We start from the raw sequence: 17,481 nt of genomic DNA, 5'->3' as shown, positions 1-17,481 counted from the left end.
ACAAAAGACACATCTATTACCATTAGACACTATAGACGTCTATCGGAAATGAAGAGACACCTCCAATTAATAGGCATGAATCCCCTATATAGGCTAGACTTGATTGGTGCAGCAAATGTTCTCTCTAAGCATCATAAGAATCGGAATCTCAATACAGTGTGTAAATGAAGAGGCACCTCCATTAAGTTCGGTTCTCGGCAGCACATTATCCTTAGCGTAAATATATCTGCAGCAAATTTTTGTTTCCTAAACAGACTCTGGGGAATGAATGTATCAACAGATTTGGGAGATTATTAGATTAGATTCATCGGAATGTGTTTTCGATTACACCAAAAAGGGTCATCACTCACTACAGACTACACCGAAGGAAAAGGAAAATCACTTCAAATATAACCGTCACATAATAAGGAGCAAAAGTTGAGTTTGCAGCATCATCTTCCCACTCTTGCTTTCTCCTGCAATTCTTATCAGCGTCTTTGGAATCCGGATATTGACACCAAGGGGTAGTTTCTTCAATTTTGGACACATCTCTGATTTAATAGTCTCCAGAAACTGGTACTTGGCTCTACAGTTACATATTTTTAGTAACTAGTTAGCTCCACGAAAAAGTAAATCATTGCAAAAATTAGAAATTAAAAAATTAAAAATAAAAACGAAACACTGAGATAGAATGAGAAGGTGCACCTATTGGTGTTGTTGGTTGATAAATATATATCAATCGTAGCAGACCAAGCTGATTTACTTCTCATCCTCTACCGAATTATTGGAGTTATCATCATTTCACTCCAAGTGGTATCGAACAGATGGGAGGAATTTGTCGAGATAAAATGCCACATGCTCATTTTTCAATTTTTGACAACCCTTTATAGTTAATTGCTTGAGAGCAGAAGTCCATAATCGTAAATCTGGTATACATGTCAAATTACCACAATCACAGAGTCGTACTTTCTCAAGGCAAGGGAAGGAATTATTAGGTGCAAACCATTCTTCTAAGTTTTCAGATTCCCAGATGTACAACTCAGTTAACGAAGGGAATAATTTTGTTGTGGTACTAGTGACTCCTTCTTCTTCTTCATCTTCATCTTCATCTTCATCTTCTTCCTCCTCTTCTTCCTCTTCTTCTTCATCTTCATCTTCATCCTCTTCTTCTTCTTCTTCTTCTTCTTCTTCTTCTTCTTCTTCTTCTTCTTCTTCTTCTTCTTCTTCTTCTTCTTCTTCTTCTTCTTCTTCTTCTTCTTCTTCTTCTTCTTCTTCTTCTTCTTCTTCTTCTTCTTCTTCTTCTTCTTCTTCTTCTTCTTCTTCTTCTTCTTCTTCTTCTTCTTCTTCTTCTTCTTCTTCTTCTTCTTCTTCTTCTTCTTCTTCTTCTTCTTCTTCTTCTTCTTCTTCTTCTTCTTCTTCTTCTTCTTCATCTTCATCCTCTTCTTCTTCTTCTTCTTCTTCTTCTTCTTCTTCTTCTTGCTGGTAATAAAACTCCACACCTAAACACTTAACGGAATTCATTCCTTGTATCTCAAGAATCTGAAGACACGGGAGTTGACCCAGGCCTACTAATTTTTCACAATTCTCGCAGCCGTAAAACTGTAATGTCACTAAATTAGGAAGACAAGAAGATGATCCCATCCACATTGGAAGCTTTAAACCGGGGAAACACCTGATGGACAATTCCTCCAAATTAGGGTGAGGTTGGAGACCTTCCAGCACCATATCAGAATCATTAACAACCACTCCTTCTTCTTTGAAACTCCATACTAGCCTCAATATATGAATGTTTCGCTTGTACTTTAATTTAGCCGTCTCCGCCTCTAGTTTACCACCTCTCACATTCTCTAGATTTACAATATCTAACTCCCGAAGGGAGTTTAGATCTCCTAACTGGTGGATAGAAGAAGAAGTTGAATCATATCCGAAGGTATCCATGGAGAAATTATCTTCTTTGCTCACCATGGATGGACATAATTCTTCGAGTCGAGTGAGGTTTTCAATACCTCTGGGCATTACTATATTATCTGTCTCTTCGGAGTACAGAATTCTCAATTCCACCCAATTCTTAATGTCTTTGGGAAACTTACACTTTTCTCCAAAGTACACGTACTCTAATTTACAGATGTTGCTAGTCAAAGACTCCGGCAATTCCGTTATTGAAGTATCATACAAATTAAGTGACCTTAGTCGTGTCAAAGCTCCAAAATTACGAGGCAGTGATTTTAATTGATTGCAACTCATGAAGTTCAACATCGTTAGATTTTGGAGGTGACCAATATTCTTGGGTAAGACACTAATACCTTTACAATTTCGGATATTCAAAGTCTGCAGATTGGTGAGCATCACAATAGAATCAGGTAGAAGGTTGATGTCTGAATAAGAGAAATCTAGATGTCGCAAATTAATCAAATAACCAATTCCTTCTTTCAGAATCTTTTGAGCATTTCTGGAAAAAGAAAGGTTGAGAGTTTGGAGATTGTAGAGTTGATGGATGGACTCGGCATGAACATCTTCAAGACTAGAATAACGAATGTCAAGGCACCTCAGGTGTCTAAACTTGAAACTAGAAGTTAGAAATCTCAGATTTTTATGAGAACCATTTAGCCAACGTATTACACGCAGACGCTTGTTACTCTGTGGACTTGGAAAAACAAAACCATCTTTTTGGAAAATTATCGTGCGCAATTTTTTTGCATTGCGTAATGCATCAAAATGTGTTTCTGGTATTTCTTCCATGATAAACCGTAGCCGACGAGTTTGAGACAAATCATTTTCCATTTCACTTGTATTCAGAATCATGACTTCATGACTGCCAACAACGCTTAACGCAAGATCATGCACCAAATCATGCATTTTACACGTTTCAATATCGCCTATGAAGACATCCCTTTGTACATCTTGAAAGAAAGAGATAGATAACAAACTAAGGAAGTAATCATTGCCAATATCTTCGACCGACTTTCTATTTCCTCCACTAGATGGTGGATGAATAAATCCTTCAGCGATCCACAACTGAATCAATCTTTCTCTACCGAAATCCCAATCTTTGGGAAATAAACAACAGTATGAGAAACATTGTTTCAAATGGGATGGTAAATAATCGTAGCTCAATTTCAATATTGGAATAATTCCGCCACAAGGATTTTCTTGTGTTTTTAAGCTTTTGTTGTCTCTTATTGACAACCAATCCCTCTCATACCTTTGTGAATGCATAAGACCACCTAAAAAATTTGCAGCAAGCGGCAAACCTCGGCATTTTTTCGCTATCTCCTTTCCTATAGTTATCATATTTGGAGTCGCAGATGCTCCACCAGGAGAAAAAGCTTTTTTCTCGATGATAGACCAACACTCTGCTTCGGATAATACATTTAGATTGTATGGAGGAATTAAACCTTCCACCACCGACGCAACTTTTTGACTGCGACTATAACTTTGCTGCCAGCAGAGCCGCAGTCTAGGACACTCATACCCAAGTCGTCATTCCACAAGTCGTCTAGAACTAGCATATATTTTTTTCCTTCTAATTTTTCTCTAACCTTTTTCACCGATACCTCAGGGTTTGAGAAGTCTTCGCATTTAGAATTAATTGCAGACTCCATAATGTTTTTTAAGATTTTAAGCACATCGAAGTCGTCAGAAATACAGACCCACATTTTTATTGCAAACTGATTTTGTACGTATGTATCATTGTAGATTGATTGAGCTAGACTAGTCTTTCCTACTCCACCCATACCTACAATGGATATGACGGAGACTTTTTCATGTATATCAGAATTTACGGAAGATGTTTGTGATGATGTTGACGATGATATGCTCATCGTTGTTAACATCCTTACGATCTTTGACTTATCTTCTTTTCTTCCTACAAATTTTGAAACATCTCCAAAGAATGAAGTAGTTAGCCGGTTACGTTGCTCTTGCTCGTACCCACCACTGCTAGCAATACTAGTAGTTTGAAACTGAAATCTTCTCATATCAATTGCTATTTGATTTAACTGTATATTGATATTTTTGATTTTACGAGCCATTTTAAAACGAAAGGCAACTTGATTGGAGGATGAGAAGAAAACTTTTACCTTACTGTTCTTAACAGCTCGATGCATAACTTCGTAAGAAAATTCATCCAGAACGTCATCAGCATCATAAGAAACTTGCTTGAGCCTTTTTAACCAAAGTACAACTACAGCATCATTCAGCTGCTTCCTCTCTGCATCGGATGTTTTTGCTGCAACAACCTCCAATGTTTGTTTAAGCCTTTTCAGCTCATCTTTGACACCCCAAGCAAGACTAATGTCATTGCCAAGTACAGTGATCAACGTCCTTAATATTTCAGATGCACCATTAGTAAGAATACCCTCTAACGCCATTATAAATGGATGCTGAATTGATTAATAAAGAGATTAAGAGATTGAGATTGAATTGGTAATATGATTAATGAAATAGCAAAGAGAGAACAAAATGCTGAAGCTTAAGAAAAGTGTTCGATGTGAGTGTGCTATTAGAGTCACCGGCCGTATTTGTAGTAGATAGAAAACATAATCCACGGCAACTTATTTCGAAAAAAAATTTAACTACGATTCTGTTTGTCGGGCACCTATAGCCTACAGGGAAAAGAAAAAGAAAAGTAAAGCTGGATATCATCATATCTATGAATAGAAAGGATCATGGATTGTAACCAAAGAAAGGATCTGGTTCCAACAATCCATGCTTTGAAAAAGTAATACTTGGCTTGATTCTTTTCTTGAAGCATATACTTGGCTAGTTTCAACGGACAAGCAGTTTATATCATTACTTAAGGCCAAAGCTGAATTATCAAAGGGAAGAAAAGAATCAGGTGATTTCCGTTTTTATGCGGAAAGTTACAAACAAAAATGAACTGCAAATCATGCTGACTAAGGCCATTTGAAACAGAACCCAAGCACAATTTGCTTCCTCCATTTTATCTGCTAATTCAAGCCTTCAAAGTGCATATGATCTAAATATGACACCACCATCGAAAAATAATTGGTAAATCACTTTGGCAGATTCGTAAATATTTAATTTAGCAAGTGATACCATTTATTTTTCATAAGTGACTTACAGTATGTAAAGAATAAAACTGCACCCGAACTTACTTATGAAACTGCAGAATCAAGTCCATTCATATCTATCCTAGAACACAATGGTGGAAACGGGATATATGTTGTTAGGATTTTCATGGACCGCCGGACCCTACTCCGGGATTGACCGTATAGCACCGATATTGTCCCCAATTTGACCACGTGTTGGTGTGGGATTTTAATCGAAAAGGCTTCTGTGCTAAGTAAGGAGATGCCTAACCTTATTAAGCACCACATATACTCCTCTTATTCCATGTGAGACTATCCTAGCTATACATACGTGGTTTATATCGTGCCACATACTCCAACAATCTCCATCTTGTCGAGATTAAACCACCTGACCAATCCAATCATACTCTTAACACTAACTCCACCTTGGGCGCCAGTTCTACCTTGGGCCGTGCCTGCTCCACCTTGAGTCTGACTCCACTTGCGCCCTAAACAAATGACATCTACAACCACTTCTCTATTCGGACAGCAGCCTCAACCATAGGCTCTGATACCAGTTGTTATGATCTTCCCAGGCCGCCGGACCCTACTCCGAGACCAACCACATAGCACCGATATTGTCCCAAACTTGAACATTTGTTGCAGCAGGTGTGGAGTTTTAATCGAAAAGGCCTCGGTACTATGTAAGGAGAAGCCCAAACTTATTAAGCATCACATGTACCCCGCTTATTCCATGTGGTACTATTCTAACTATCCATGTGTGGTTTATATCGCGCCAAATACTCCAACATATATCACTAGAAGTGAGAGTTAATTTTGGGAATAAATAAATATAAAGAATGAAAAAAGTCAATTTCACTTGATCCAACACCTTTTGTTGAAAGTAGGGCTGTCAACGGCACTTAAAAAAATGAATAGTGGTTCATCCCCTACAGTTACGTTAAGAATTAAAGGATATCCGGTATCCGATAACTTCCTAAGGAATATTAAAAATCAATTCTGATTTTGTTACAATAAGATTATCGAATATTCAATATTTTTCTGATAATTTTCGATATCTACTCATGATCCAAAAATCTTCCAATAATTTTCAATAACTTCCGATAATTTCTGATATCTACTTAAGAGAGATGAAATTAAATGGATAAAAAGTAAACCTAAAGGGTATGACGTATCAGAAATTTCCCATAATTTATTGATATAGATATACACTATCAGTATCGGTATCGGATATTAACCTAATGGAAAGTGGCACATCCGATTCCGTTACGATAACACTAAAAGTTCCGAGAATTTTTCCGATTCCGATATCCGTTAACCGTTATGTTGGAAGTTAACCTAATGGAATCCGGATATTCGGAAACGGCTATCGGATATCCATTGACATCCCTAGTGGGAAGTCTAGTTTCACTTGATTCCGAAAAATTCATAAAAACCACACAAAGCTCGAAGGTGGACACCAGGCACAGGGCTTAGTTCTTTCACCGGGGGTCTGGTGTAGTAATTGTAACTCCAAAAATTGCCAAGTTGGTATGCATGTATCTTTTATCCCATTTAGAAGTGTTTATTGCCCTTATATTTACATTTACATTTGAATATGTTTGCAGTTTCTAGTTGTTGAATATCACTGTGGCATTTTGCATGATATCCTCTCATTCACCTTCTATTTGGTGATAAACATTTCACTGCAAAGTTGTGACTCTGTGAACTTGTTTGCGAATGCCAAGTTACTAAACTAGATGCAAATGCAGTAAGTTGGCCAGAGTGTAACCAATTGAGAAACATCTTTTATCATCTTTCTATATATCTTCAGCATACCTATCTTGGAGTCAACTCCATGATTTAATTGGTTAGCAGGAAATGTTGATATTGGATTAATGATGTTATATGACAGATAACCAAGACCTCCGCAATTGGCTATTTGGGGTATACAAGGAAAGTTTAATGAGAGTTATCATAGGATTTCGGTAGTCAGCTTTATAAACTAATTTGGTGTAACCACAATGCTGCATGTAGGAGAGGTGTCGAGATTAGTCCATCTTACACTGATAATCACGGGATTCAAACCTAGCCGAGCCAACTTACTTCTATTATAATGGTACATATTCAAAATTGTATATTATCTAGTGATTGTTGTTTTTCCTATTGTCAGAGCATTATTCAAAATTTACGAGATGATAAATAACTTGTACCACCGGTTTCTGTAAAATTATTCGGTATATTTGGAATCAATTAGATGCCTAATTATGATGTCTCTAAACAAATTACTTCTTATGTGGTTGGTAATGGTGATGCATGTTTATGCTCATAGACTGAACATGGGAGTAAAAAAGGTTTATCATTGTAGGGTTGTTTGTGCTTTAGTGCAAAGTATATCCCAGTTTAGCTGGCATCTTATTTTTGCTTGGAACATGCATCAGGAATAGGATGGTGACTTTAGGAAAATGTGTTATGGATATCATCTAGGGCGTCAAATTATAAGCGTCTTTGTATTGGCCAGGTTAAACATCTCGTGCAAAAAAAAATAAATACAAGCTCCCCTCGCAGCTATGTTCATATCTCCTTAGGAAATGACTAAGGAGATGTGCCATTTACATATTTTAAAAAATGTTATAACAAACTTTCGTAATCAGAGATTCGAACACATCTAACTCCTCTCTCAACTCATGTATGAGTTTAGCCCCAATTTATTTGGGTACACACAACTAGTCTGCTTTTACCTTGACTACCTTGGGCTACACTTACTATTTGATACCAAACAAGAAACCCTAGATCTTATTCTTCTTCATTTTATCATTCTCTTATCTCAAACTCTCTCTGGCGCGTCATAAACCATAATATTTATCAAATCCGAGATATATCTATAGAAAACCAGGATCAACAAAAACCTTATTTCTCATGTATATCTTCTCCTGGTAATAATAGTCTCCTTCTTCTTTTTCTTCTTTTCATTCTACAAAAATGGCATCATCATATAGATTAGTAAGCAGTGATTTCATATGGGAATGTGGTGGCAAAGGAGCAACAACATTACCCCTTCTTAATCAAGTGAGCATTATGATATTTCCTCTCAAAACCACTTACGAAATTAGGTTTGGACATCATTTTCACCTCCTCCATCAATATTCCTAAAATGATTATCTTCATATTTCTGATCAGGACGTCTTAAATTAGAAGTTGTTGGAATAATGCCGATTTCACACTACAAAACAAGGATTAAATACAAAATTGAAGATGACGGATGAGTCACGACCAGATCGCTCTCTTTAAAACGTTTCACGGTTCTGCCTTTAGTTTTGTGCAAGCAGTCTATCTTCGTCAGAACGTTCCCAGGATAAAACAACCGAGAAAAACACTCTCGTCGATCTCTCACGCACACAATGAGAAATCGATCATTTTCACTCTTTTAATCTTGCTAAGAAAACTTAGTCTCTTGATTCACAAAAACAGTATAAAGCGAAAAGAAAACTCATTCCTTTTTTGTTCTTAAAACTGGCTTTTTATAACCTTTTCAATTAAGACAAAATTAATGGGAATAATTTTGGTTTTAATTGTCTCCATAAAATCCTCTGTAACAGTCCAAAAACGGTCAAGTAATTTATTACAAAATAAATACAGTTGAATCTGTAATTAAAGCCAGTGAAAATGTTTTGAAAAAATATTAAAAAATAATACATTCCAAATTCAAGAGACCTCTCAAGACCCCAAGTATATGTTCTCAGGATAATGTTATATATATTATTTATATATATATACTATTAGTAGGGGAGGGATTCGATCCTGATACCTCACCATCAAGGCCAAATATGCTTAAGCACTAGGCCAAGCTCCGATTCTTGAAATAAATGTAATATTGAAACAGATCTAAGTTGAGATTATAACACTCAGCATGTTTTACTCTTCCAAAACCACTATTCTGCTCTTCATAACAAAGACCAAGTTGCATGTATGTATATTTAATCATTCTGATCTGATTCCCTGTAACTTGTGGATACCTAAGAAACCTCACATGTGTAACTTGTAATGAACTCTCACCTATAACATTTTGCGCAACATGTTTCATATGTGAGTATTCTTAATTATCTATAAGTTACAAGGTTGTGAATCCAACAATTTGAAAAGCTTCCAAATGTAAATTGTTCTCTTCTGAATTCTGATTTGGTGTTGATTAGAAAACTCTTCACTTTGGTAGTCCTACCCTTCATTGAAATGATTTCATGAGGTTCTGACAGCTTCAAGGTAATTCAAATGTATTCTGAGATACTAACATTGATATCCGGGCTATTTAAAAACATTCTTAAATGTTGGATACATTTATTAATTCCTAAACTGTTATCTTTTAACGACTCAAGTTCCGGTACATCTCTGTTTGGATTATTTTGTAATAATTCCACAAGACACTGGTTCTTTGGATCAATATAGAATTTAAGTAGAAACAAAGAAGATGCACACTAAAAGAAAAAGGAAAGCGAGAACACAAGAATTAACGTGGTTCGACAGTATGTCTACATCCACAAACGGCTACGATCAACCCTTTATTATACAACTTTTACGGAGAATTAAAACAATCAAAGATTGATGAATCCATCACTAATTTATGAGTATCAAAAAGGTAATCATAACATTAAAATAACTGTTTAGATATATCCTTTTGTATCCTCACAAGTAGAAAGTAGAAGAGAAGTAGGAGAGAAAACTCATAAAGATCTTAGTTGGTGTGTCTTTCTCTAAATGAGCTCCCCCCTATTCATACTAGATAAATACTTGGTATTCAAGCATAATAATTTAAAACAAAGTAGTACGTCCTTGCAAGCGAAGTATACTTGGTTGTTAAGATTATACTAGATGATTCTCATGTGTACTTAATATCCAAGTCTTCTACTTCCCTATGCCAGGTGTCCTATAACCTACAAAAATTTGAATGATATAACATCCAAGTGTAAATAGGTTAAATCTTTGGAATATTTAACAATTCTCTACCGTGTCATTGATTCCACAAAAAGACTTAGTTAACTGTAGCTTCCAAATCCCCTAAGGAATCAACAACGAGCAATATTGATCAAGTTGATACACCACTTAAACATGACCTTCAAATTAATTTTCTTCAACATATATGATGGATTGTCTTCAGTACCAATCTTTTATAGAAGAACTTTTTCATTATCAACCACTTCTAGGATTTTATGATAGTGGACATCAATATGCTTGGTGCGTGCATGATAGACTTGGTTCTTTGCAAGGTGAATTGCATTTTGACTATAACAATACACAATGACATTCTTTTTCTCAATCCCCAAGTCTCCAGCTATACCTTGAAGCCATAATGCTTCCTTAACATCCCCTATTACAACAATATACTGCGCCTCTGCAGTAGACAAAGCAACAATTGACTATAACATAGACCTCCAACAAATAGGTCGTTCACTCAAAGTAAAACAATACCTCGAAGTAGAGTATCACTTATATCGCTCACCAGCATAATCTGAATCAACAAATCGACAAACCTTCAAACTATGCTCCTTTTGATATACTAATCCCCAAGTTTCCATATCCTCACTGATAGCTTTTTTCCACTTAGTGGAATGAGTATCACTCATCCTCCTTGAAGAAAAAAGACTTATCTTCAAAAATGGATAATGAATGAGAAACACTACCCTCATAACAATATCGAACATGTACACTAATATGACGCCTCTCGTGTTGAGAAGGCAAGGACGGAATAATCTATGTTTGTTGTCGAATAGGTTTCTCGATGGTAACATCATCTTCTACTTGTTGGGTTTGAACTTATTCTTCTTGTGTAGTAGATGAATAAGGATCCCTTTGCTTCACCTGTATCGAATCGTCATCAACCCCTCCAGTTCTCTCTATTTCAATTTGAGAGTCCCAAACTGTGAATTTTTTTTGAATCAAACATAGGTTTCTCATTGAAGGTCACATCACGACTAATCAAAAACTTTTACAAATTTGGGCACCAAAAAGGATACCCTTTCAAACCTTCTGGATAACCTAAGAAAATTTCTTTTTTAGCTCTAACACCTAACTTATCTTCTCTAACGTGAAAATGACTGGGCAATCAAATACCTTCAAATTTGAATAATTTGCAGGATTACCGGTCAAAATTTTCGTAGGTGACTTATACTGAATAGTTGCTTATGGTGATCGATTCACTAAATAGCATGCTGTATTAACTGCTTCATCCTACCAAATTTTTCCCAAACCTACGTTTGACAACATGCACCGTGCATTCTCAAGTATTGTGTGATTCATTCAATCCGCTACTTCATTATTTTGTGGTGTACCTTTTACTGTGAAATGTCTAGCGATACCTTGTTCCTCACAAAAATATTTCAATGTGTCTTTGGTGTATTCACCACCATTATCTGAATCTATCTTCTTGACCATACGACCAATTTGTTTCTCCACCATGATATTCCACTTCTTAAATACCTCATTGACTTTATTTTTATGCTTCATGGTGTAAATCCAAAATCTCACCGAAAAATTCATCAATAAAGGTCACAAACAACATAGCACCTCCCTTAGAAATTGTACGAGAGGGCCTCCAAACATCTGAATAGATGTAATCTAACATACCTTGTGTGTGCACATCGGTTCCAATACTATTTCTACATTATTTTCCAACAGTGCAGTGCACACAAAAACCAAACTTACACATCTTTTCTCCTCCAAATAAGCCTCTACTAGTCAAAACAGACAAGCCTTTCTTACTCATATGGCCAAGACGCATATGACACAAACATGTTGACTCCGCCTGTTTCTCATCAACAGACTGAGAAATCATAGCTCCACCATATATTATATCCCTTTGTAAGAAATATAAGTTACCATGTATTTCACCAGTCATCTTCAAATTACTACCGTAGTATACCTTCAAGAATCCATATTCCACAACATACTTGTATCTTAAATATTCAAGTACTCATAACAAAATCAAACTCTTTCTCAAATCAGCAACGTGTCTAACCTATGAAAGTGTTGTAGTAACACCATACGAACGAACCCGAACTATACCAACTCCAACTTTTTTGAAGGTATTAGAATTATCCTTTAAAAAAGTGTCATCGTTCACCTCTCTATAAGTGGCAAATCATTCACTAGTTGGATACATATAGCACGAAGCACCGGAATTGAGCATCCAACCATCATTGAGATAACTCATTGATGTAACGGTTAACACCTTATGATCAAAACAACATATTAGCTCCACTGCCTTCTGTAATTGAAGCAATGATATTCTTCAAATTTGAATTCTTATTATGTTTATCATCATTTTCTTTTAGCTTAGGACAAGCAACTCTCATACGACACGACAATAATAACAGTCAATATCATTCCTTTTGAAATTGTAACGATTCTTTGACTTTGATTTTTATTATCATTTTTACCTTCATCAACAAAGAAGCCTCAACTTGACCTTCAACATCAAAATCTTGCTTTCTTTTCTCATAGATTGGGAATGTAAGCCTCACCTCCAATTGAACAGCCATAACTTAAAGGTGATTTAAACTAGGTTTCCAGCCTTTCTAGTCCAAAGACTGTCATGCTTCGTAAATCTATTTAAATTACACAATTCTAGGAAGATCATACATTCACATATGTGTGGCCATTATGCATATATCGTTGATTTCTCCTTTTATTATACACCATTATGTCAAGGATAAGTTGGGCCTTGTGTATTGAACAACAATTAAACTTTTTAAGATACTACGCAAAAGATTTAGGATATTATCCTGTTTTTTCATACCTTTCACAATATTCACCACCTTTGTCAGACTTTATGATTTTCACTTTCTCTATAATTGCGTATAAATTACAATAATGAATGTTTGAAAAAACATCCACGGATTGCGATTCATAATGCAATTGATAGATGTACATAATAAGCGAAAAATCATCAGGTGATAAACAATTTTATGTTCCAAAAATGGGACCATAAAATGACTACAAATAACTTTAATCAACAATTGATAAGAACAAAAGTTGGAATTTATAATAGAGATAAATGATAATTAATGCTTACAATAGTTTCATACTTTCAATGAGATTCTCATGTGGGTAAAACCTTATCAAGAAACAATGTGAGACATGAAAAACATATGTAGATATTTTACCTTCTCATACACACAACATTATCGCTATTAAATACTACAACTAGAATCACCTGTAGGTGAATAACGTCCTAAAATGTATTAACAAACTCAAATAATTATAAATATGTCAACCTAATACAATGTGAATTATAGTCGGTGGAAATTATTTCACATATATATGAAATATTTAGAGAACCTTAATGCTTGTTTCAATGTGTGAACCAAAACTACCGGTGAGCAGCATTGATTTTAATAGTTAAATAAAACTAAGAGGACTGAAAATATACAACACTTACAAAATAAAAGTTTAGTATCACTATGGTGATAACTAAAAAATCCAGCAAACATGTATAAATGCAAATATCACGCCATCTTTTCTTGTGATACTGCATAGTCCCACTCAATGATATCCACGTACCTGACCTGATCTTAAATATAGTCGACTATAAACAATTATGAGTAACCATAAAAAATTAATCATAAAATTTACAGAAAAGCATGTTATATATAAATTGTGAAAATATCAACACCCCTTAATTGAAAAATATCCACACACAGTGAACCTTGCTTAACAAAAAATCGAGCATTAATCAATTATATTATTCAATTCTATTTTTCAAAATCCCGTTCACCCATTTCCTACGTGAAGAATCTACCGGAATTCACCATTTTGGGGGTTTAGAAGACAAAAAATAATGATGCATGAGTGCCAATATTCCATGTGCCACACGGCAATTGACTATCATTTCTAAGTTTTCACTTAAGTAATAACTCAACTCAATAAAAACAACCCGAATAAAAAAGAAGACTAATTTAGGAATCAGTCACTCATGAAAGAAAAAACAAAAAAAAGTTGGTGCAGTCATTTTTATAAGTGGTAAAAATTATATACTCATTTATGGTTAAGAATACACATAATTGATTGTTAAAGTAAGAATAAACCTAATCTAGAAAAGAAATTGATTTACAGACTAATCTAGGAAGGTGAAATAAGTGAAAAATAATTAAGGAAGATTAGGACTATCATATCACCAATCAGGATACATGCATGCCTGAACTATATTATTATTCATGACGGGAGTTGCAGTGTTGTATCCTAAGAAAGAGGATTAAAAAGAGGAGGAGAAACGAATTGGGCGCATTATTGGCGATTTGAATTTCCTTGAGGCGCCAAATTCGCTCCACTAGTATGCAAACGCATGAATAAGCGGAATTCCACTGAATGCAAAGCGCCACCCTCTGAATTGGGCGTCTTTGGCGAATAAGAGGCGCCTGACTCGCCTTTGGCAACATAGGACTTGAATTTAAAAACTCGAGTTGTTTATAGACCTAAGCGCAACACGTTTTAATTTACTTGCATGCATGAGGTGATAACCGATAAGTAAATTTCTCTGCAGATAAACTTGCAAAAAAGAGGTTCAAAAATTTGTTTTTTCATTTGCTTGTCGGTGATGTTAGAGTACGTAGTTTCTTTGACATGAACGACTAACAAAAATTACATTATATCGGAATTGTCTCAATACAACGATCAGCAGCAATTCAGTAATAATGATTAATCATAGACCTGGCATTTGATACTGTACCTATGATTCCTATAACCAAACATATAATTATGATGATCAGATGCACCACTAAACTAGCAAACGAAATTCTTTTTCTAAAAATCTTAAGATAAAAGGCAATGGGAAGAATAACCGATACAAAAATACTAACCAACGAACCCGTTAGGCCAAGAACAGTTTCAAAGAAGGGGATGGTAATTGCTAAGACAAGAATAATTAATAGAAATAGCGATCCGGCTGCACCCCTTATAATTGTTCTCTTCCACAAAGGCATTTTAGCCGGCAGATGACGTTCCACTTCAGATGCCATCGGAACCGTAAAAAAACAATACTTTGTCATTGGTGTAATGATTGCTGCCCATAATGCAATCTGCGTAAAGACCAAATTTTTGGGCATGCTCAGCGTAACCTGTGAGCTAACCTCTGGGCCAAACATTTTAGCTCCCAAGAATGCCAGAACTGTGTATAGAGTCGACACTATACCAAAGCTTAAATACGAAATCTGCAACAAACATGATTCTTCAATTATTTAAAAATAAAAATTATAATTATAATTATAATCATTTTTTTTTACTTACAGTAGAGAATGTGGCAGGATTTTCCATTGATCTGTAGACGTCAGGGATGGCCATGTGAGAGGCAATGTTGAAAATGTACAGACCGGACACTGAGAAAATATTATGGATTCGGAAAACTTGTATAGGTTTGTTAGCTTTAATCCCACCAAAGAAACAAATGCAGAATAAAACACCACATATCAAGAACGATAACAAAATACCGAACGTCGAAATGAACGATATGCTGTTCAGATTTCTTAACCACACGGACGGTATAGAAACCAATACTGCAATCACTGTCAGGCTCTGAGCTGTGGGTAAGTTGAAAACCGAAATATGGAAATTACGATATCCGTCCAGAGCTCGGGTTAAATGATCGGTCATGGAGATTGTGAAAGAAACAAGTGCCATGAAAGACTCCATGTTGACGAAAAATAATGATATGCATCGTCCTTTTCTTCCAAATGCATGGTACCCGATGTCTGTGTAGCTTCGTAGGCGAACATCGGTTGCGAGACAGAGACCTAGTAAATGAGAAGTATATGCCCCCAACATGAACAAACCACATAGGATGAACGCAGATGCCCAACCACCGGTTTGTAGTGCATAGGCAGTCGATAACTGCCCCAACCCTATAAATAAAGAAATTATTATCAACAAATTACAAGAACTTACAAGAAATGAAATTTCTTCAAAATTTGCAATGAACGAGCACCTATCAAGAGCCCCATCATATTGAGCAGTGCAGTGAAAGATGTGCTTGTTGCCAGAGGGACATCGTGTACTTCTGTTGTTGAATCCTTATAATCTGAGAGGAGATGTATCGTGGAATCCATTGAATTCAAGAGAAGAAAAGTCGAAGAAGATGGTAAAAAAAATAATTATGACAGATTATTATTGTTTATTTTTTTTTTCTCTTACTCCGATCAGGTCTTTATAAATCTGATTTGTTTCTTTCTTTTTGTAATTTTAAGGTAAGCTCTTAACTGTTAGTTATATATAGGAAGAAATTATCCTGTTGCATATCTGTTTCGACGTTGTGAAAGAAATTACCAGCCAATCAAATGTACTCACTTTCCAATTTTGCATATATGCGGCACCTGTATATAGCTAACAGTTAATATAATACTTATCATGTTGCACATTTGACGTATGTGTGACCTGTATGTTGTTTTTATTTACTAAAAGTATTCACGGTTGCCAACAAATCTTGGGGTAATTAACTAATTTTACTCACTTTCCAATTTTTACTTGCACAACTGTACAAGATAAGTGTTTCTTAAAATAGAATTTCAAAACTTCTGCCATGCATTGTTTTTAAAATTTCAACAGAAAAGAAAAAAATGGAAATAAAACTTTCAAAAATAAGAGTAAACAGAGGCCTACATTGCTTATTCGTTAAGCTTAAATTTTGACACTGGTTTTTTTTTTTAAACTTTAATTGTGTATGAGTTTTGTTTATGTTTTGATTTACATTTACAGGAAAAAAATCGGGTAAGTTTTCTTGCAACTTTATATTTCTAATGCTTATGGATTGAATGAAAATGCATCATCAAACAAATACTACTGGAGAATATAATTGCTTTTAATATATAGTTTCGGAGATTTAGCTATACTAATGGAGACCTTATAGCCTCTTTGAATACCATTCCAAAAATTGTTTTTCTGATTTTTCGGAACAAAAGAATCAAGAATTTGTTTAAGTAGACAGTTTCAAAATGACTTAAACATTTTTGTTCTATTTTTCTTATCCATACATAATATTAATAAACTGGCAGATGTTTTTAGGGGGGAAAAGTGGAAAATGTGCTTTTAAAGGCTTGTTTGGATATACATCTAGAACTAATTTTTTGATTTTTAGTTAAAAAACACAAAGTTAGTTTGGGTATGAAATTTTACAACTGACTTTCAGAAACAAAAATGTCAGCATTTTGTGAAGCAAAATGTTTTTACTTCTGACTTGTGGTGTTCAAACGCGTTATAAAGCAACATCAAAGTAAACTCATTGAGATATCCAAAGGTAGCGGGCCAGTTGGACCTTTTCTCCAAAATTAAGTTACCAAATCTAGTCTTTGTCGTTTCACTTTCACCAGAGACCAGACTCCTCCCCGATTCTACTACCATTGCCAAAGACATCTCGAGCAGAAATTTCTGGTTTTTATATGCAAATTCGAATCCGGATTCGGCTGAAAGTGTATCTTCCGTAGAGGTACGGCTT

General features: G+C 35.2%; 2 protein-coding genes across 3 annotated transcripts; both read right to left on the bottom strand.

Annotated features, from left to right (window-relative positions):
• Positions 1-271: 271 nt before the first annotated feature.
• Positions 272-4,438, bottom strand: LOC113314012 (putative disease resistance protein RGA1). 2 transcript variants are annotated; one of them, XR_003342216.1, is made up of 2 exons: positions 685-1,077; positions 272-565 (listed from the first exon to the last, which is right to left on the bottom strand). XR_003342216.1 is itself a non-coding variant. In XM_026562785.1 (2 exons), exons 1-2 carry the CDS (start codon positions 4,347-4,349, stop codon positions 536-538), a joined length of 321 nt encoding a protein of 106 aa, XP_026418570.1. In that variant the 5' UTR covers positions 4,350-4,438; the 3' UTR covers positions 272-535. The 2 variants fall into 2 exon arrangements, 1 of the variants encoding a protein (XP_026418570.1); XM_026562785.1 differs by lacking the exon at positions 685-1,077 and adding an exon at positions 4,059-4,438.
• A 10,123-nt stretch (positions 4,439-14,561) lies between these two features.
• LOC113309546 (amino acid transporter AVT1H-like) lies at positions 14,562-16,213 on the bottom strand. The gene is made up of 3 exons (XM_026557984.1): positions 15,979-16,213; positions 15,285-15,895; positions 14,562-15,208 (listed from the first exon to the last, which is right to left on the bottom strand). The coding sequence occupies exons 1-3, from the start codon at positions 16,097-16,099 to the stop codon at positions 14,684-14,686; spliced, it is 1,257 nt and encodes a 418-aa protein (XP_026413769.1). The 5' UTR covers positions 16,100-16,213; the 3' UTR covers positions 14,562-14,683.
• Between the last annotated feature and the right edge of the window lie 1,268 nt (positions 16,214-17,481).

Source organism: Papaver somniferum, chromosome 9 (genome assembly GCF_003573695.1).
Source record: "Papaver somniferum cultivar HN1 chromosome 9, ASM357369v1, whole genome shotgun sequence".
Classification (NCBI taxonomy): Eukaryota; Viridiplantae; Streptophyta; class Magnoliopsida; order Ranunculales; family Papaveraceae; genus Papaver; species Papaver somniferum.
This window is presented reverse-complemented; position numbering and strand designations above follow the sequence as displayed.